Source organism: Ambystoma mexicanum, chromosome 3p (genome assembly GCF_040938575.1).
Source record: "Ambystoma mexicanum isolate Mex_15411 chromosome 3p, UKY_AmexF1_1, whole genome shotgun sequence".
NCBI lineage: Eukaryota > Metazoa > Chordata > Amphibia > Caudata > Ambystomatidae > Ambystoma > Ambystoma mexicanum.
In genome coordinates this window covers 170,084,666-170,106,380 of record NC_090925.1, presented here as the reverse complement: position 1 = coordinate 170,106,380, position 21,715 = coordinate 170,084,666, and the positions used below count along the sequence as shown (strand labels likewise).

Below are 21,715 nucleotides of genomic sequence, written 5' to 3'. Positions count from 1 at the left end.
CAGGCCAGCGGACAGTGGGACGATCTAGTGGTGGTCTCGCAGGCCTTGGTTCTCTCGCTACAGTGGTGGTCGAAGGAAAACCTGGTAATAGGGAAACCATTCGCCACCCCCGCAGTGGAAGCCACTCTAACCACAGACGCATCCCTCACAGGATGGGGGGCTCACCTATCCCATCAGACTGCTCACGGAGTTTGGACTCCGAGCGTAGCTTCTAAGCACATAAACTTACTGGAGCTACTTACGGTGTTCAAGTCACTAAAAGCCTTCCAGACACACCTACAAGGGAAAACAGTGATGGTCCTCATGGACAGCACCACAGCCATGTACTACCTCAACAAGCAAGGGGGCACTCACTCTCCAGGACTGTCCAAGCTGTCCCAGAACATCTGGAAGTGGGCTCTCAGACACAACATGTTCCTATTGTCACAACATGTACCAGGGGAACTCAATCTGCTAGCAGACAAACTCAGCAGAGACTTCCCTCTGCCCTCAGAGTACGAATGGCGGTTACACGAAGACATTGTCTTTGACGTCTTCACACAATGGGGCTTCCCAGAAATAGACCTGTTCGCAACTCTGGAGAACTCACAATGCCTAGATTACGCCTCCAGATACCCACAGAACCGCTCCAAGGGGAACGGTCTCTGGATACCGTGGTCAGGGAAATTTGTTTACGCTTCCCCCCCCCCCCCCCCAACTCCTCTGCTGAACAAGATAGTGCACAAGATGCACCAGGAACCAGTCACCATGATACCGAAAGCCCCGATGTGTGCCCGCCAACCATGGTTTGCGCACCTGATGGAGATGTCCCTGTCGCCACCGGTGAAACTGCCCTGCCCGTACAACATGCTGTCACAGGACAAGGGCAAGACCCTACACCCATGCCCACAGAACATGAACTTAGCAGCCTGGCTCCTGAGGTCATAGAATTTGGCCATTTACAACTCCCACAGAGATGCATGGACATTCTCAGAGAAGCAAGAAAACCGAACACTCGCCACTGCTATTCTAGCAAGTGGAAGAGATTTGTCATCTGGTGTAGAGGTAAGAGCATCAACCCAGTCCACTGCTCTCCCACACAAATTGTCCTTTACCTGACCCATTTACTGGACTCTGGTCTAGTGTTAAATTCTATTAAAGTCCATCTAGCGGCACTTTCTGCATACACCACCTCTCAACTTAAGGTGTCATGGTGGAAAGTCCCAGTTATCAAAGCCTTCATGGAGGGGATAAAGAGAATACACCCTCAGATAGCAAACCGAGCTCCCGGCTGGGACATTAATGTGGTACTTACCAGGCTCATGGGCAGACCCTTTGAACCCATGCACAAGGCAACTCTTAAGGACTTCACTTTTAAGACTGCTTTCCTAATAGCTATCACCTTCATTAGGAGAGTAAGTGAACTACAGGCTCTATCTATTCTAGACCCCTTTGTAACAGTTCACAAAGATAGGGTGGTTCTACGCACACACCCAAGGTTTGCACCAAAATTCATATCGAAATTCCATGTCAACCAGTCAATAGAACTACCAACGTTGTTTCAAAACCCTTCCAATTTGGGAGAAAAGAGCCTGCATACACTCGATGTGCGCAGAGCTGTCATGTTTTATATGGAAAGAACTAGGCCACTGAGAAAGACTAATCATTTCTTTGTCTCGGTGGCAGCAGGAAGAGAAGGAGATGCAGTCTCAAAGTCCACTATATCTAGATGGATTGTTCAATGCATCACTCTCTGTTACACTCTTGCTAAGAGAGAACTACCCTTCAAGCCAAGAGCACACTACTCGAGGCACTGGGGCATCCATAGCATTCATTGCAAAGGTTCCCCTGGAGTCCATTTGCAAAGCGGCAACCTGGAGCTCTGTACACACCTTTACAAAACACTATGTCTAGATGCACACTCTAGATATGATTCCCAGGTGGGACAAGCAGTATTAAGACATCTTTTCTCTACTGTTCCTTCTCACAACCCACCTCCAACTCCGGGTACTGCTCGCTAGTCTATGCACAGCATGTGATTCTAAGCAGATTAACAAACATCAGAAGACAATGCATTACTTACCGTAAAAGCATTTCTGATGGTTGTATCTGCTTAGATTCACATGCGCCCACCCTTCCTCCCCGCTCGAATGGAAGGAACATAGACATCTTTCTACATCTCTCACTCTTTTCTGTACTCACTCACGTATAGAAGGCTCCCTCAGGGCATAAAAAAATAAAAACAGAGGGACCTCGACGCGTGAGGGATTGTGGGTACACTGCATGTCACTATAGGGATAGTGTTACAGACACACCTTGTCGACGTCCCCTTTTCGACTACGAAAAACAAAATGCAATACTCCGCAGTGACCACTGGATGTCGGACTATGTACAGCATGTGAATCTAAGCAGATACAACCATCAGAAATGCTTTTACGGTAAGTAATGCATTGTCATCTCAGATGTTCTGGGGATGGGGGCTTGATCTGTCGACCTCCTCGGGACATACAGGTTAGAGGAAGGCATGTTGCAGTGACTGTCTCGGCACACAGGTGAAGACGGGCTTTTTTTTTTTTTAATTCAAGAAATTGTTTCAGTTGAATAAACAACTTTTTCAATTGTATACATAATAACTGTGATAATAAATACAAGCATCTGAAAATTACAATTCTCTCATTTACATCGAGTAATATACAGAAACATGCACAATAGTTTAGTTCAGTTTGTTTGCAGTATCACTAGCCAATCATAAACATGGGTTTGTTTTACCAATTTCTTTGCAATGTTGGAGCAGTCATCTTACTTTGAACGTTTTCTCACTTTCATTTACAACTTCCATCTATTTGTATCAAGTTAAGTTCCTTTATAAAATGAATGATGTCAATAATCAAGGACGTATTCAAGGTGTTAAAGATTGTTACCCATAGTTCATCATGAGTCAGTATTCGTCGATGTTTAAAATGTCTATAAAGATATTTCTTTCTCATGTCAACCAGTTTGGTACAATCTATTAAAAGATGTCTCATGGTTTGAACTGAATCAAAGACTTCACAGTAGTTGCATATCTTGGATAGATTTCCAGATCTATCCAGAGAAGCCAATTTTGCTTTTGTAGGTAATAAATTAAACCTAAATCGCAAAAATGCATCCGGGTATTTTCTATTCGGAAATTTAATCGGATATTGTGGTAACACATTCATAGCACGTATTTCAAAGGCACCTAAATTAACCGCTTGATATTTTTTAATTTGTTCCGTTGTGTTAATCCAGTCATATCTCCATAATTTCAGTTTCATTTTATCTGGTGATTCTATCAATTGCTCTACTGAAATGTTGGCTTGTTGAATATATTGGGTGAACAACTCTTTCCATTCTCGCAGGGGAACAAATACCAGTTTGTTGAGTGCCTTTTTGATTATTGGAAACATGTTTTTACTTTGGTCAGTAGACATTATAATCTTTCTATATAATGCTAACATCAGCCAGGCAACTGATGTCTTCAAAGATATAAGCCCCAATTCATGTCTTATCAGCGAAATTGGGTTAGACCGTGGGACCGGTAAGATATGTTTCCAGTATATACCTTCTAGTGTGTCCCATGTGGTTGCCATTGGATTTATCTTTGTCTGACTGCCATGAACTATTGTCGGTAGATCTTTTTGTAGATAAAAGGTTCTTGCAGGGATGATGGAGAAATTTCCGTATTTCCTCTGTAACGCTTTACCCTGTATTGCAAGTGATTTCATACGCGCAATAAGTTCTGTTTTGTAAGGGGAATCAGCATAATGGCCATTTATATTTACACCCAGGTATTTATATTCGAATACTTGCTTTAAACTAGTGTGTCCCAAAAACCATTTGAATTTATATTCACTAGTTGTACGGTTACGTTGAAAAACTAGAATGTTCGATTTTGATGTATTGATTATCAATTCATTCACTTGTGCATATTCATAAAGGGCTGCTAATTTCCTTTGCAGGCCAATTGGGGTCTGATCTAATATCATAAGGTCATCAGCATACAAAAGGTACGCAATTTCCTGATTGGCCAGTTTTGGCGGGAAGGAGCGCACCGTACTAAAAGCACTGTACACATTGTTAATATAGAAATTAAACAGTATCGTAGCAAAAGGGCATCCTTGTTTTAGACCTGTGTTCGTCAAAATTGGTTGTGTTAACAAGCCCTTGGATGTTAGTTCAACCCTTATAGATGTATTTGTATAAAATGTATGTATTAAAAAACTAATATATGGCGGACATCCAACATCAAGAAGTTTTCTCCATAAAATCTGTCTCGATACCGAATCAGATGCTTGTTTAAAATCTATAAAAGCAATAAAAAGTGGATGTTTAGCTAAAATAGCTTGTTCTTTTAAAATAGATAAAATGAATAAATTTTGCATGGTCCCAATCCCTGGCACAAAGCCCGATTGATTAATGTCTAAAAGATTGTTGTTAGTGAGCCATTTTGCAAAGCCTTTCAAAATCAATTTCGCAAAAATCTTCCCCGGGGCATCTAGGAGGGCAATCGGCCTATAGTTGTTCGGATTCGACCGATCGCCTTTTTTGAGTATAGGAATTAGTATAGCTTGTTGCCACGAGTGAGGGATTTGTCCTGACTTTATGACTTGAGTAAATATCATATAGAGCACAGACGCCCACATTTCAGGGTTTTGTTTAAGAATTACATTTGTTAGCTGGTCGGGACCAGGAGCTCAGTTTCTTTATTAAAATCAAAATGTCCAATTCATCGAATTTAAATTCTGCTAAACTAGGCATAATATTTATTTCATCATTACCTTCAACAGGTTTATATAAAAGTTCTTGAAAATGAGTTGTCCATACTGCTTCGGGGATGGGGCTCAGTAACATAGATCTATGAGTTAAGGTGGACGTAAAATTGAGTATTTTCCATATCTCCCAAGATGATTTTGACATAATTGCCTTTAGCATCTTTTCCGCACTTTCTTGTTTAAAGTTTTGGATAATTTGTCTAATTTGGTTTTTAAATTGTCTCTTTAGTTGATTTGTTAGTACCTTGGACCCTCTAACTACTGGATTCCGTAAGTTAGCTTTTAGTTCTTTTTTTAAATCGGAAATCAGAATTATTCTGGGGTATTTATGAGCGACCCATGATCGAGATGTTTTGTGGTTTTCTAATATCAATATTTAGATACAATCACTATAAAAAGTCTCTGATGGACAAGAGGTTGTATGCTTTAATTTAGATATTTTGATTTGCAATCTCGTGACCATGTCAGGGTACCATTTTAAACGATTACCAGAATTATTAATATCAATAGATGATTGGTAATAGATTTGGTCCTCAACCGGGTGAGGAAGCCACGAGACTTGAAGTATGTTGTGATCACTAAATTTAGATGGAATTATCTTGAAGGAGGTGATCAACTTGTTGGCCTCCTCAGAAATGAATATATAATCTAAAATGGAATTACTTTCCATCCTGGACCAAGTTGGCTTTGCAGGACAATCCTCTGGTGTTGAATTATTCAACATTGTAAGCTTCCTTGTTGTAACAAGCTTACCCCATTTATAGGCTCTACAATTTAATATTCGGGCTCAGACAATTCAGATTAAAGTCACCCGCTATTAGTACAGATCCAATGTTAGATCTGGTTAATGCCAGATTTAATAGATTGTCAATTTTATCTATGAATTGGGCTTCAGATGGTGACAGTGGATTCCAATATATATTAATTATTAAACAACTTGGATGTAGAGGATGATTAATGTTCTTAGTAGATAGTACAACTGCTTGTATCCCAGCCTCAGGGGAAGGCCACGCAACAAGTGATAATTGGGCATCCGTGCGTACTGCTATCAACAGACCAACAGTTGGTCGACCTTTCATAGGATTAGATGCCGGCACAATGTTAATCTGATGATCTTCCCATATTGGGATTGTACGAAGCCACGTTTCCTGGAAAAGTACAATGTCGTAGTTATTTAAGTTCGATGAATTATTAAATAGCAAGTGACTAAAACCTCTAGTGTTCCAGGAAATCATGGAGCAAGAATGGGATAGGCCCAAATAATTATCCTAATGATTCTGAGGTGTTTGGCTGTTATTTATTTTCTGAGCTATCCAATTCCATTTGGACAAAGGAGGTAAAGTTATAAGTCTAATGTCATTCTTGCATGAACAGCAAGATTTTGCTTGATTATCATTTTGACTAAGGATATTTGATGCAGCTTCGGTTTGTACAGGTGGAGGCAAAAACGCTTCTAGACATAAACCCAGGTTATATAATTCCTGCCTTTCATTCCAAATTAAGTTCTTAACAATTTTTGAATTGATGTTCATGACGCTAACATCTTGCTGTGCAGGAATCTGGTGTCTTAAAGATGGTACAGAATTCAAAATTAACAGAAGAGTTGAGCGGTTATGAAACGGATCCGCAAAAATCCTATCGAGCATAATTGCTTTGATGTGCTCCTCCTGTAACATAGGGGGGTTGGGCAGATGTATCACTGGTCTCACTTCCTCATATATGATGTCAGGGGGGGTCACAAACGATGAGGTAGCTAGTGAGTAGTGAGCACTGTGAATGGAGCTCTTAGTGGTAGATACTTTCAAATTTGAGAGCTGTTGAGACATGGTCATAGTGGCATCAGATGTGGATGGGGGGGGCAAGTTTGATAGTGGCATATTGCCACTAGAGGCCGCTAAACTAGTCACTATGTCCAACCTCTTTTGATCCAGGGTTTTAAATTGGGGAGTCGGGACATCAAAATTCACATGGAAATTCGTTTTTGCCAAAGATTGAACAGAAGGCCCCTTGTGAAGGCCAAAACAAACATCATCAATGGTAGGGTCAAATGGATAAACAGATACATTCATGAGGTCATTTTACGAAATCTGTAATTCCTCATTGCCTTTAGGTTCAGATAGTGAATGATCGAGCTTCTTACCTTTGGAGAGAACACCAGCCTCCGTAGTCATCAAAGTAGTCGGGCGAGCAACAGATTGCCCATTTGGGCTCAACATCGGGGAGATGCTCACAGCATCTAAAACTGATAATTCAGCATTAACCAAATTTGAAATTAATTTTTTTGTTTTTGATTTGGAATGTTTGATTTTGGGAGCTGGCACATTTTTTTTTTTGATTTTTTTTTAAAAAAATTTTGGAGGTCTTTGTTCAATATCCCGATTATATTTGTATATATCAAAATTTTGTGATGTACGTTTCCTATTGCCTCTTCTTTTTCGCCTGTGGAGGAGCGGAGGGTTAGTGAATACCTCATATAACGGTTTCTCTATTAATTGGACATCAGGAGAATTAAGAATTGCTGCTGTTGAGACAGCAGATGGAGATTGAGCAGTTACAGCATAATCCACATCAATAGCTTCTTCAGCTGATGTTTTTTCCAAAGGCATTACATATGAAGAATCGACCACCATTGCTTGGGAAGGGCAATTATTAGCATATAAAGCAATCCAGTCGATTTTTTTGTGAAGCAGTAAAACAGACTCATGTTGATCCATAGATCTATGGTCTAACACTTCAAAACGCTTTACAATCGAGAATATGCTTGTATTAATTGCAGCTAGTGCCGCTTCAAGAGCAGGGTTCGAGACTGATGGAAAACCAAATGATGGACGAGGAAGAGGTTTAGAAAATGACGAGGCTGCTGACAATTGGGAGTTCTCAGGTGAAATAATATTGTCAGGCTCGTCCGTGGTGTAAAGTTTAGGGGTTTTGGATAGATTAGAAGTATTAGAGCCTTTAGCAATGGGAGAAGGAGAGGAGGATAACTCTATAGCCCCATCATCAATAGCTTGAGTAGAAGTCGAGTCAGGCAAGGGCATTATGAGAGGATCATTGCTTCTGATGTTTGTTAATCTGCTTAGAATCACATGCTGTGCATAGGTCCGACATCCAGTGGTCACTGCGGAGTATTGCATTTTGTTTTTCGTAGTCGAAAAGGGGACGTCGACAAGGCGTGTCTGAAACACTATCCCTATAGTGACGTGCGTTGTACCCACAATCCCTCACGCGTCGAGGTCCCTCAGATTGTTTTTTTCCGCCCAGCTTCTGGTCGCCTTCACGCGGAGCTCTTCGAGAGACATTGCAACTCCTCGACCTCTGGTCGTGTTTTCTCTAATATTTATAATCCCTCCCTCGACGCAGTTGTAAGCTGTTCTCCGCCGAAAAGAATCTTCGACGGAGGGTCGAGCGGAAGAAATCCTTCGGCGCTGCCGAACACGTGGCCTGGCCTCGCAGGCCATATACAGTAGGGAGAGTGGGGTCGTGGGACATCTCTGGGTCTTTTCTGAGAATGCCTTTCCCTTTCCCCTTCCTTTCCCTTGGGGTGTTTATCGCGATTTATTGCCTCGGCTATGGAGAGGACACCGTTTAGGTTTTGCCCACTTTGTAAAGGCAAATTCACTTGGAAGGACAAGCACTCACGGTGTAACCGCTGCTTGCCCCTCGATCACAAGGAGGAAAGGTGCGCGGCTTGTCGGCTTCTTAAGCCTAAAACTCTAAAAGACCGAAGGGTTAAAAGGTGGGCGGCCTACGCGATGTCGAAGGCCGAAAGTTCACCCGCCGCTGCTACCACCGACAGTGACGAGGAACGCGATAACACGACCTCCGCTACGGAAGTCGAAACCCCCTCTAAGGAGCGCTTACGCGCTTCGTCGTCTGTCCCCGGCCCCGACGGGCTCGGCTCACGCCCTGCTTATGGGGATGAACACCCCGGCGACACAGACGCACACAAAGATCCACATAAACACACAACCCACGGCTCTTCTTCGACGAAGTCGAAAAGACCTTCGGCGCCCAAGGAGACGCAGGTTCCACCGGCGGCCTCCTCGGACCGTTCGGGTTCGAAGCCCCTCTCGCAACCGCAGCCGCGACCTGCGACTGGGCTTTCGGCAAACAAGGGCGCTGCCACCAAACCATCGGCCGGTGCGCATCAACAGAAAGCGCAGACCGCCGTAGAGCGTTCGATACCCATAGCGTCGAAAACTCAAGCTTCCGCCGACAAACGAGTCGCCGACAAGCGAGTCGCCGATAGCTTAGCAAGGATCGCTGTAGCCGACGCCCAAAAGCGTACGCCGAAGATTTCGTCGAGCGTTACGCATAAGTTAAAGGATACGCCGAAAAAGCCCGAAGGGAAGCAGGGACTACCCCCTTCAGGCAGGGAGTCTCCCGACACACCAGAAGGTTTTTCGGAGGGCGACGGGACACTTTCCTCGACGCTTTGGGAGAGGTCGAGCCATTTCGAGTTAAATAACCCTATGTTTCCCCCGCCAGACCGCTCTGGGGTACCCCATGAAACTATGGAAAGACTCCACCTCTGTATGGAGAGGATGGAAAAGTTCATGAGCACCCAGGCCTCTCAAACACACAAGAGGACCAGAGAAGGGCCTCAGGAGGACCCCAGGGCCAAAAATCCGAGGCTAGTCGATCCCCAGCAGGACACAGCCTCAGACTTCCAAGATGTATATGACCTCACTGGGGAGGAGCAAGACTTCGAGGAAGAAGATGATTTCATGGACAATGAAGAACAGAACCAGGAGGAATGTCTGGAAGACAGAACAGACATTATAGAAGAACGCTTCGGGGTTAACCCAGAAGAGGGACCTTCACACCCCTGGCAATCACCATCAGTGTATTCCGACACTGATGTCCTAAACCTAACTCCTCCGGACAATTCTCCAGTTAGGAACACGTCTCCAATTGACGATCAGCCGACGTTCAATGCACTGTTGCGCAGAGCAGCAGCGCATTTCGAACTCGACACCGGGGAACTCTCTCCAGAATTGGACTTTGTAGAAAGAGTGATTAAGGAAAAACCCCCGGTCAGCCAGACCATTCCACTCCTCGCTTCAGTGAAGAGAAGGATCATACCTTCGCTGTCCACTCCCGCTATGATCAGAGGGGTCAATCCACGGATTGAAAAACTTTTCACTCCTTCACCCTCAGACCCCCTCTACATTAGGGGACATTCCATTCCTGATTCCCTAGTGGTTTCTAATACTAGAAAGAGGGCAGGGGTACCACTTTCCACCAGTGAGGCACCCCCTGACAAGGAGGGCAAGAGGCTATATGCCCTTGCAAAAAGAGTTACTTCCTCGGCTGCCTTCTCAGCAAGAATTGCCAACAACAATTCCTTGCTTGCAAGCTACGCAGACGCGCAGTGGGCCAAACTGCGAAAAGACGCCGAGGAAGCACCGGAGCCTTTACGTACGCGCCTACTGTCAACTATTGGCGAAGGAACCCAAGTGAACCAGAGCATTGTTAAAAACTCTCTGGACGCGGCAGAAACAGCAGGACGTTCCTTGGTACAAGGAATACTCCTAAAGCGCCATGTATGGCTGCGCAACTCAGGCTTTAAACCAGAGACACAGGCGTCTTTGATAAATAAACCTGTCGAGGACGCTAACCTCTTCGGAAAAGCGGTAGATGAAGCCCTAGAGATGGCTAAAAAAGAGTTCGACACTATCAAGACTCTCGACCAGATCTCTAAGCCCACTACCAGGCGCGGCTATGGCAACAAACGCTTTTTTCGTGGCCAACACCAACAACAAAATCAACATCAGCAATACCCTGCCACCAATTACCAAACCAATAGTGGGCAGTACAGCCAAAGAGGCCAACGCCGGGGCAAAGGGAGGGGTCGGGGATCCACCCCCAGAGGCTCCCAAGCCCCCAACAACTCCAAGTGACGCGAAGATTCGCGTCCCCTCCCATGCAACACCGGTCGGGGGCCGGATAACATCCTTTCTTCCTGCATGGGAGGAGATAACGTCAGACCGTTGGGAACTGTCCACCGTAGCCCACGGATACTGTATCGAATTCAACAGTTCCCCATCCTACAGACCCCCGAGGGGACGTCGCATGACACCGGAACATCTTGCCATCCTTCTCCAAGAAGTACAACAACTACTGGAAAAAGGAGCCATAGAGGTCGTGCCTCTATCTCAGGTAACGGAAGGTATTTATTCAGTGTACTTCCTTGTACCCAAAAAGGATCTAACCATGCGCCCTGTATTAGATCTGCGCCCAGCGAACAACTTTATCAAACCCCAAAAGTTTCGTATGGTAACGTTACAGGAAGTAATCCCACTGCTTTCTCAGGGAGATTACATGACAACATTGGACATGAAAGATGCATACTTTCATATTTTAATGTTGCCAGCGCACAGAAAATACCTCAGGTTCATGATAGAGGGCAAACACTACCAGTTCAAAGTGCTACCCTTCGGCATAGCATCAGCACCAAGGGTATTCACGAAGGTGCTGGCAGTGGCAGCGGCCCACCTGCGCAGGTTGTCCATCCCAGTTTACCCTTACCTCGACGACTGGCTCATAACAGGGGATTCTTACGAAACATGCTTCTGCAATACCCAAAAGACAGTAGACCTTTTGTTCCAGTTGGGCTTCTCCATCAACGAAAAGAAGTCCAGTTTAGACCCCAGTCAAATCAAGCAATTCCTAGGGGCTCTAATTCAAACAAAGGACGGCCTCGTCTTCCCCTCCAGAGAGAGGGTCCAAAACATGCTGTTTCAAATCCCTCAATATGTAACCGGTCGAGAGGTGACGGTACGCAAAGCAATGTGCTTGCTAGGAATGATGGCGTCGTGTATTTATTTGGTACCTCACGCGCGCCTGCGCATGCGCCCAATGCAAGAGTGGCTCAACAGCCAGTGGTGTCAGGCCAGCGGACTATGGGAGGATCTAGTTGTGGTCTCGCAGGCCTTAGTTCTCTCGCTACGGTGGTGGACAAAGGAAAACATGGAAAAAGGGAAACCCTTTGCCACACCCGCGGCGGAAGCCACTCTAACCACAGACGCATCCCTCACAGGATGGGGGGCGCACCTATCCCATCAGACTGCTCACGGAGTGTGGACTCCGAACGTAGCATCCAAACACATAAATCTACTGGAGCTACTAGCTGTGTTCAAGGCGCTAAAAGCCTTCCAGGAACACCTACAAGGCAAAACAGTAATGGTCCTTACAGACAGCACCACAGCCATGTACTACATCAACAAGCAAGGGGGCACCCACTCTCCAGGCCTGTCCAAGCTGGCCCAGAATATATGGAAGTGGGCTCTCAAACAGAACATGTTCCTACTATCACTACATGTACCCGGGGAACTCAATCTGCTAGCAGACAGCCTCAGCAGAGATTTCCCCCTGCCCAAAGAGTACGAATGGCGCCTGCACGAAGACATCGTCTTCGACGTCTTCACACAGTGGGGATTCCCAGAAATAGACCTGTTCGCAACCCTGGAAAACTCACAATGCCTAAGTTACGCCTCCAGGTACCCCCAGAACCAATCCAAGGGGAACGGTCTGTCGATGCAATGGTCAGGGAAATTTGTTTACGCTTTTCCCCCGACTCCCCTTCTCAACAAAGTGGTGCACAAGATGCACCAGGAACAAGTGACCATGATACTAGTGGCCCCAATGTGGGCACGACAACCATGGTTCGCTCACTTGATGGAGATGTCTCTATCCCCCCCAGTAAAACTCCCCTGCCCGTACAACATGCTGTCTCAGGACAAAGGCAGGACGCTGCATCCATGCCCCCAGAACATGAACTTAGCAGCTTGGCTCCTGAGATCATAGAGTTCGGACATCTACAACTCCCGCAAAGATGCATGGACATCCTCAGGGAAGCCCGAAAACCGAACACTCGCCACTGCTATTCTAGCAAGTGGAAAAGATTTGTCATCTGGTGCAGGAGTAAAAGCATCAACCCTATTGACTGCTCTCCCACACATGTGGTCCTATACCTCACCCACCTATTAGATTCAGGTCTAGTGTTTAGCTCCATTAAAGTCCACCTAGCTGCACTTTCTGCATACACCACTTCCCAACTCAAAGTGTCGTGGTGGAGGATCCCTGTTATAAAGGCCTTCATGGAGGGAGTAAAGAGAATACACCCCCCGATAGCTGACCCAGCTCCCGGATGGGACCTTAATGTGGTACTCACCAGACTCATGGGCTCTCCATTCGAACCCATGCACAAAGCATCTCTTAAACACCTCACGCTTAAGACTGTTTTTTTTTTAATAGCGATCACCTCTATCAGGAGAGTAAGTGAACTTCAGGCTCTTTCTATTCTAGACCCCTTCGTTACAGTTCACAAACATAAAGTGGTTCTACGCACTCACCCTAGGTTTGCTCCGAAATTTATTTCTAAATTCCACGTAAACCAGTCTATAGAACTACCAACGTTCTTTCAAAATCCTTCCAATTTGGGAGAAAGGACTCTGCACACACTAGATGTACGCAGAGCGGTCATGTTCTACATGGAAAGAACCAGACCACTGAGGAAGACTAATCAGTTCTTCGTCTCGGTGGCAGCAGGAAGAGAAGGAGATGCAGTTTCAAAATCCACTATTTCTAGATGGATTGTTCAATGCATCACTCTCTGCTATACTCTTGCTAAGGGAGAACTGCCCTTTAGGCCAAGAGCACACTCTACTCGAGGCACGGGGGCATCCATAGCATTCATTGCAAATGTTCCCCTTGAGTCCATCTGCAAAGCGGCTACCTGGAGTTCTGTGCACACCTTTACAAAACACTACTGTCTAGATACACACTCTAGATCTGACTCCCAGGTGGGACAGGCAGTATTAAGACACCTTTTCTCTACTGTTCCTTCTCATAACCCACCGCCAACTCTGGGTACTGCTCGCTAGTCTATGCACAGCATGTGATTCTAAGCAGATTAACAAACATCAGAAGAGAATGCATTACTTACCGTAAAAGCATTTCTGATGGTTGTATCTGCTTAGATTCACATGCGCCCGCCCTTCCTCCCCGCTCGGATGGAAGGAACATAGACTTCCTTTATATATCTCTCTTTTCTGTACTCACTCACGTCTAGAAGGCTCCCTCAGGGCAGAAAAATACAAACAGAGGGACCTCGACGCGTGAGGGATTGTGGGTACAACGCACGTCACTATAGGGATAGTGTTTCAGACACGCCTTGTCGACGTCCCCTTTTCGACTACGAAAAACAAAATGCAATACTCCGCAGTGACCACTGGATGTCGGACCTATGCACAGCATGTGAATCTAAGCAGATACAACCATCAGAAATGCTTTTACGGTAAGTAATGCATTCTCATATCTCCTGATCCTGAATTACTTCTTTCCTAATTTCCACTGACTTGGTGAATAGTGGATCAACTATTTGGGAGTATAGAGGCAAGGGTGCACATTTTTTAATGGGTAAATTACATTTTGCGGGGAGTGATGGATTAGAAAATTCGGGCAGATAAGCAGGAGCCCTAGACTGCTCCCCTATTGCGGTACCAGTTGTCATAGAGGCACAGTGTCGCATGGTGGCGTCAGAAACACCAGAAAATTTGATCACTTCCATGGTTTTGCCCTGCTCCAGCAGAGCTAAATTGGCTCCTACTCGAGCGCTGGTACTTTTAGTGTTGACGTCGCTATTAATTGTGTCCGTTGCATTAGGATTTTTCAAAAAGGTACGAATATCTGGGGAAAAAGCTATATTTTTTTTTTTTAACTCACTCCCACCTTAGTAGGGTCAGTCTTCACGGGGGACTTTGGGAGACTCCTCTGTTGTAGGAATAAACTTGGGACACGTGGCATGCCAGACGTTAATCTAAGCATCTTGGTTCTAAACTCACGTTTTGGTTCTAAGTGAGAGTAGTTAATCACCGTAACAATGTACAACACGTAAGTGACTACAAGCAAAGTGTCAGTAGTTACAAAAAAGGGGCCGGAGTGAAGAGCCTTTGAAAATGGCCGGAAGGGAAACGTGCCGATGCTGATCCGCGGAGCAGTGGTCAGCAGTCAGTACTCGATGGTATTCGGCTTGGTGCGTGCGCGCTGGTGCGCGCGAGCGTCAGATTTGTAGAGGAAGCGTGGAAAATGGGCGGAGCCTATTTCAATAAGAAAGAAATGGGTAAAAGTTAGGTGTTTGAATAATTTGAAAAGTGTCTTAGAAGTTATAAGGGGTATAACAGTTACCCAGTGTCCAAACAATCCAAAGGTTGCAATGAAATGTAAAGATCAGCAATTAATCCAGGCGAAGGCAGCCGGCGGCAGAGTCCAGTGCAGACGTGCAGTCAGTACTCGATGGTACTCGGCTTGGTGCGCGCAAAGACAGGCTTTCCAGGCTTGAACGCGGAATGCACCGCTTCTGGCAATGTAGCCCATGAGGAAGCTGTGCAGTCCAGGGACATTTTTCGAAGGACAGGTTCCTCGTAGGTGTCGAAAGTACTTGGTACTCCCCTCCCCCCCCCCCCCGGCCACTAGCCACGTTTAGTAGCCAAAGGCAGTAAACTTAAACTTTCACACTAAAAAATAATGCAAACATGGATCTACTGGCACCAGCTTGTCTTTAAACACATAAAAATAACCAAAAATCCCAAGTTTACAAAAACGAGGTTGATGCAAAAGTATCCCCATTGTGCTGCTCTGTAAGGTGATATGCGGGATGTAAAAAGTACACAAATTCAAAAGGGAATCCTAGTTTCCCTGTACTGGTAGCCTGAAGGACTGATCATTTTCCCACCATAACAGGTAGCAAACGGCACGGATTTACTTCCTTCAAAAAGTCAGAACAGGTTTAAAAACAGAGCAAAAAGAATGAGTTTCCATAGAAACTATGGCGGAAAGTTGCAAAAAGATAAATCTTTCCTAACCGTGTGCACACAATATAAAATGTTACCTTTCCACTACTGACCAAGGTGAGATTTGTATTTTTGTAATGTATACAGTATTTGTGGGATGACATAAGTAAGCTCCTGCAGTTGTTAAACATTGAGATGGCCTGTACAGAGCTTTCCTTGAAGGGATTGGGGGGAGGGAGGGTTTGGGGTAGAAGATAAGAACAGTCCTTACTAAATTACCTTTGAGCTGCAAGTTTGGCCACTGAACAATGATGAAATCTGCAATGTATGCTCACTATAGATGTAATAGGTGAGATAATGATATGGTCTGGTTCTGTGGCGTCCTCTATCTCACCACCCTTATGTTTATATCTGTAGGACAATTTTAAGATAATGAGTGAGGAGCGTGAAAAGGTTGAGGACTGCTTCTACCTCTTCGAGATGGACAGCAAGGCGGCCTGTCCGCCAGAGGACACGCATCTTAGTGTGGGCTCAATCCTGCTTATTGTGTGAGTGTGTACCTTCTAAGTGCAACGGTTTCGTCCCTCCTATCTCGCTGTCTGTTCTCTACCCATCCAATGGTCACATCCTCTTTGTGTGTTCTTTTTACGATGTGGGACACTAGCGTTAATGGTATTTCTACTGTGAAGGACTAGATATTCCTATCCATGGAAGCAACATTATCCTTCCTGGTCATTTTCCTGTTGAGGGGGGATTGGGTGGCGGCATGTCCTTTGACTGTCCAGAGCGTCCCTATTTTAATTTCCAGACCCAGTGTAAGACTGTCTGCCATCCCTTTTTCTTTGTGCGAGTCTCCCGTCCACTTTTATTTCCCTTTTTTACGAGATTCCTGCCTTGCCTCGCGGTCTTTCCCCACAACTTTTATATTCTATTTCTAATGGTTCTGGTGTTGTGTGTATTTGTTGTTTATAAATGCTGATCTACCTCTTAACACCCGGTCTCATCCTCCTCTGTGCCCTCAGACTTGCTTCGCTGGTTGCTGTGTACCTAATTGTTGGCTTCCTGTACCAACGCTTAGTAGTGGGAGCCAAAGGCATGGAACAGATCCCAAACTACAGCTTCTGGCAAGACTTGGGTAATCTCATGGCGGTATGTATTGAAGCAGGTGTAGACAGAAGGGCACTTCTCATCCGTGAGTGCACATCCTATCTCACTCTCCTCTCTAATCATTCCTCTGCTTCTTGCATTTTGGTTGACCGCTATGTTGACCATCTTTTCTCTATGCCCCATTTCTGATGCCTCCTCACTACATTTCTCCCTGACTGCCTCACACTGCTGCATCTACCTATTTGCTCTACATCTTTTGTGTAAAGGCCTAATTCTCCTTCTGTCACTGTCTATTTTGTATCTTATCCTCTTCCTCACCCTTTTTTGCCCCTAATTCCTTTTCTCTACCTTTCATTCTTACAATGTTTTTTCTTTTCTATTTATATTTCTTATTTTGGAGTAGTGGTGGAGCATATCCCTGCTTAAGAAATCCAAGTATCTATAGAAGATTACTTGTGGCATAACCGGTAGTATATCAACCGAAGTTCCAGCCTTTTCTTTGGCTTTTTCTTGCCTATATGGGCAGGCACAGGCATTTCTGGGATGCCATCTTCGATGACAAGGGGGCATAGCTAGCGGGCAAGGTTGCCTGCTTAGTGCACTCCTGCCTAATCCTTTACAACAGCTGCTCTATATCGCCAGTTACTTCTGCAAAAACATAGTATTCTGCATTGGAAGGCATCCCGACCTTGTCGGAACCGAAACAGCTGGTGAAATTGGAGGTAGCAGAAAACGAAGTGGGCCGCGTTTCAAACTGGGGGCAGCCTAATGCCCTCAAGGTGCGGATAGTGGAGAGCATTTGCCAGCTGGAGCAGCGAGAGGCGCAAGCACAAGTCATAAGCACACCCGATTGATAAAGAGACTGAAGGGAGTCAGATGGTGCGTGGCAGTCTACCCAGATGCCGGATCTGGAGTCTGGAGTCAGTGTCGCTAAAGTGTTGCTAAAGAGTGTCCGAGGAGCAGTGCTAGAGACGCTGTGCTACTTTGCCAGTTTTGGCCCTGATTACTGAGCGCTGCCGTCGCCATACTGGAGGTGAGGTGCTTGGGGCATTTGAGACGTACGATGGTGCGAGCAGTCCTACAGACCCTTTATGCTGGAGATGGGACTGCGGAGTGGTTGGTCCCCTTGGTGTGTTCACATAAAGGAGAGGCATTATACCCGGCATTCTGTTATTGTTGGCTTGTGTGCAGTCTGTTCCCTCATGGCTTGGACTGCGGCCACCGGGCGGCAACGAAGGAGCACTCTTGGGGTGGGGTGGGCCATCCTGCTGATACTGTAGTTGAGTTTCTTCATTTCCTACTGGGCGTGGGAGCTCCTGTCTGCGACCTTAACTCCAGGGGACTTGTTGCGTTGCCTGAGGATACGATTGGGGCGAAGCAGACAGTTGTGTTGTGCTTCCTGGCAGCCTGTGCCCCTGCCTTGCACACTGATGCCTGAGAAACATAGAAGTAAGGGCAAACGGACTGTAATGGGAGCTTACCCCTGGAAAGATGGGGCCAGAGTGGGGAAGTTGACTGTGGACATGGAGAGTGGTGCGTCTGGCACTTCATCTGGCCAGCAGGGGGAGAACCATATCCTGGGAGCTTTTGTATCCTTACAATCCTGCCTGGAACACAAAGTAGACGCTGTCATAGTGGATGTGGGGTTGCTGCGACAGTACTTGAGAGTGCGGTCAGACCGGATAGTGTCGGTAGAGATAGAGGTGTAGGTGCATCCCAGGTGCAGGTGACTGAGCTGTTGATCAGAGTGGGGGTACTAGACCGCAGAGTGGAAGATTCTGAAGGTTGTGCTCGGAGGAATCCTCAGGCTGCCTGAGGGCGAGGACAGACAAGAACCGACCACCTATGTCAAAAATCGACTTCTGCGGGAGGTGGGCCCTGGGACGTTGACTCATGATTTCATGGTAGATAGTCCACAGATCACTGGCCCGACGACCACCCCTGGAACGCCCTCTGCGATCCCTGATTGCAAGGACTATGAACTTTAAGGACAGGGAATGGATCCTAGCTTTTTCAAGGGCAGGGGGGGGAGCATTGGGCTTGAGTCGGCGAAGTTGGCCATCTATCCCGATTACACTGTGCTGGTGCAGAAACGCAAATCCACAACAGACGGTTCTATTTCTTTGAGTACACTACTGCAGCGCACGCTTGGATGGATACAAAGGGCATAGTGCAACTCCCGGACAGAGGGGACAATGTTCTGTGGTGTTAAGACACTGCAGGTGGTGCTGGTACAGCCTTCCAGCAATAGTATAGGGCCATGGCTTGTACAAATGTGTGGGGATGCTTATAAGTTAAGTTTTTGCAGGTGAGTGCTGCCTCCTACAGTGGACACTGGACGCCCCACAGATGTTATTTTGGAATGCCTGTTTCATGGCATCAAGCTGCTGTGTGCTGCCCTTGGGGGGTGGGGGGGGCAGTGGGAGAAGCAGCTGGGCTCAAGTGTCTTCTGCGCTACTGAGCGATTTGTTTTGTGCTTGGGGGGGGGGGGGGATGTGGTTGGGTCGTACCCCCCTTGGTTTGTTTGGCTGTGTTGGGGTATATGTGGTGCCGTTGCGCTTGTTAGGGTTTATGTTGTTGTGCTTGTTGTTACTGGGTCTTCAAGTTACGAGGACAGTTGTGGGAGGGGCGAAAGGTATAATGTTGATGGGTGGGCACGAAAACAGAGCCTCTCAAGTGCGAACTCTGCAGCAGGAATTACAGACAACTCTACCAATGGCGCTACCAGAGCAGGGAGGGTTGGTGTCTCCAGATGGGTCATGGTAATGGTGGGAGACCTGAACGGTGGGGGATGGTGAGTGAGCTGAAAATTAATTCATGGAACATTATGGTTCTCAACAGTTACATGAAAAAGCTCAGAGTAATGGCTTATATTAAGAGGATGGGGGTACACATAGCGATGCTCCAAGAAACACGCCTCATGGTAGACGGGCAGGATGTGCTTGCTAAGAAGTGGGGGGCTAAGATTTATGGCTCTCCTCTCTCGTCATACTCCACTGGAGTACCAGCATGCCTAGCACCTGCGGTTACCTTTCATTAAAAAGAATCTAAACGCAAGATAATGAGGGCAGGATGATGAGGGCAGACTGGTACTGGTGCATCCAAAACAGGGAGGTGTGCTTTATTAACACTTATGCCCCCAATACTAACGCAACATTCTTCTTTAACTCTCTCTATCCTAGGGTGTCTAGATTTAAGGGGGCAACGTGGGTCTGGGGCAGGGGCGACTGTTGAGATGGATTTCTGAACTCTGACCTAGTGGGCAGAGGTTCAGAAGGCCAACCAAGTTTCTTGGAACAGGATAACCTTCTGGACAAGCCAGACCAATCAAGGTAGCATAAGTGGCAGTCAAGACTAGGTCTCTGGAGAGGTGAAGTTGATTGAAAGCCCACAATGAGCGCACACAGTAAACGATACTACAAATTACTCTGTCAGGTGTATATCAAAAATGCTTTTACATTTATTAAATGCCTTTTTAAAATCAAACGCAAAGCAAATATCAGTAATTCTAAACCAACACAACACGTCTATCAAACATATATACAGTTACCAAGGGCCTAAAAGAATTGTGCACAGTAACGGTCCACAACCTGTGAAAAGAGCGAGCATACCGCGCAAATATACTTTAGGCTGTCCTTCACTTATCAAACCCTAACTAAGAGGCAACCCATTCCCTAAGAAGAGTGGAGCCTTATGCTCAAAGTACTTGCGGATGCAGATGCACGCAATTGTGCAGTAGAGCAAAAACAGGGTCTCACAGGGGCTGTAGCAGCTCAGGAAGGTGGGTGAGGCAGTGAAGAATAAGTTCCCACTATTCCAGGAGGGTCTCCCTGTGATGCTGGAAATGCATTGGATGGACAGGGCCTCCCTGTCCTTGTCCTGTAGTCCTTTTTCATTTGTGTTCTGTATTGCTTTCTGCCCAGGAGTCCATACTCCTGGCAGTGCAGCTCTTCCTGTTCTTTGTTTGGTATACAGACCCATGGGATACCCTTATTGCACCCATGGATGGGAGTGCAACCCTGTGCCCCTAGTGTATGTTTTTGGGCACCTGTGTGTGGCCCAAAGAGCAGGGTATGGGCTGGTGGCAGCTCCATGCTGAATTTGACAGGTGGTCTGAGTATCCTCCATTTTGGGATACCCAGGCCCTGCCACTGGAATCAGTTGATTCCTGATAGGAAACAAGATGGCCCCTGTGGCCTCTTGCCTGTTAAATTGTTTTCCCAAAGTCCTGGGAAGTCCTGATTCTGTCCCTTCCCCCTGACTGGCTGTTGGGTGAAGTTCCATAACTGGTGTTGTTGTGAAATCCAGGCCAGACTGGCTGGAGCCTTCCCAGTGACTGTATGTTGTGGGTACAACCTATGGGTGGGACCTGGGTGAATTGAGTGTGGGACCAATATGCACTTCTTGTTGTGGATGTCTGGTTTCTGGTGTTTGACACAATGACTGAGACAACCCTGCCCGAAACTGGTATGAATGCAGTGTGTAGTGTTGAATGGCTGGGTATTTGTCCCAATACACATTCCTTGTTGTGAGTGTCTGAGAGGGAGGAGAATGGCCTGAATGCACTGTATGCCTGATTGGCTGACTGCTGAATGACCTTCTGAGTGATTGGTTGCATGAGCGTGACCTAGCGGAATGAATGGGAGATCAACTAGTATATCTCGGGGCCTTTCACTGCTAGAAATCGTTCAGAAGCTGAGTTGAAACTGATGCTTAATCTCGAAGCCGAGCCTGAAGAAGGTTGACTGCTGTCTCCCTTCGCCGAAAGCAGTCGAGACTTATCCAAGAGAGGACCTGGTTAGGCACTCTCTTCCCGTGCTCCGAGGGACCATCGAGCACTGCTAACCTTCGCCGAAGCGCCCTGGAAGTCAGACCTTCGAAAGGCTGCCGACCAGAGACTGGGACCACCAAGGAGAACAAAGACCAGCAACGGACATTCCGTCCACCGTCATCGACCAGGGTTCGCAAAGGTTGCTGTAACCGCTGGAGGCCCGTCGAAGCCATGTTGCCCAGAAGAGGGGACCGCTTGATGCAGGCGAC

At 46.3% G+C, this 21,715-nt stretch overlaps 1 protein-coding gene across 1 annotated transcript in view; it reads left to right on the top strand.

Annotated features, from left to right (window-relative positions):
- The window catches only part of M6PR (mannose-6-phosphate receptor, cation dependent), a 200,174-nt gene that overhangs the window by 154,879 nt on the left and 23,580 nt on the right, over positions 1 to 21,715 (top strand). The window contains exons 5-6 of the mRNA XM_069650571.1: positions 15,986 to 16,116; positions 16,591 to 16,717. Coding sequence (XP_069506672.1) covers positions 15,986 to 16,116; positions 16,591 to 16,717 — 258 coding nt within the window. The remainder of the gene's footprint in view (positions 1 to 15,985; positions 16,117 to 16,590; positions 16,718 to 21,715) is intronic.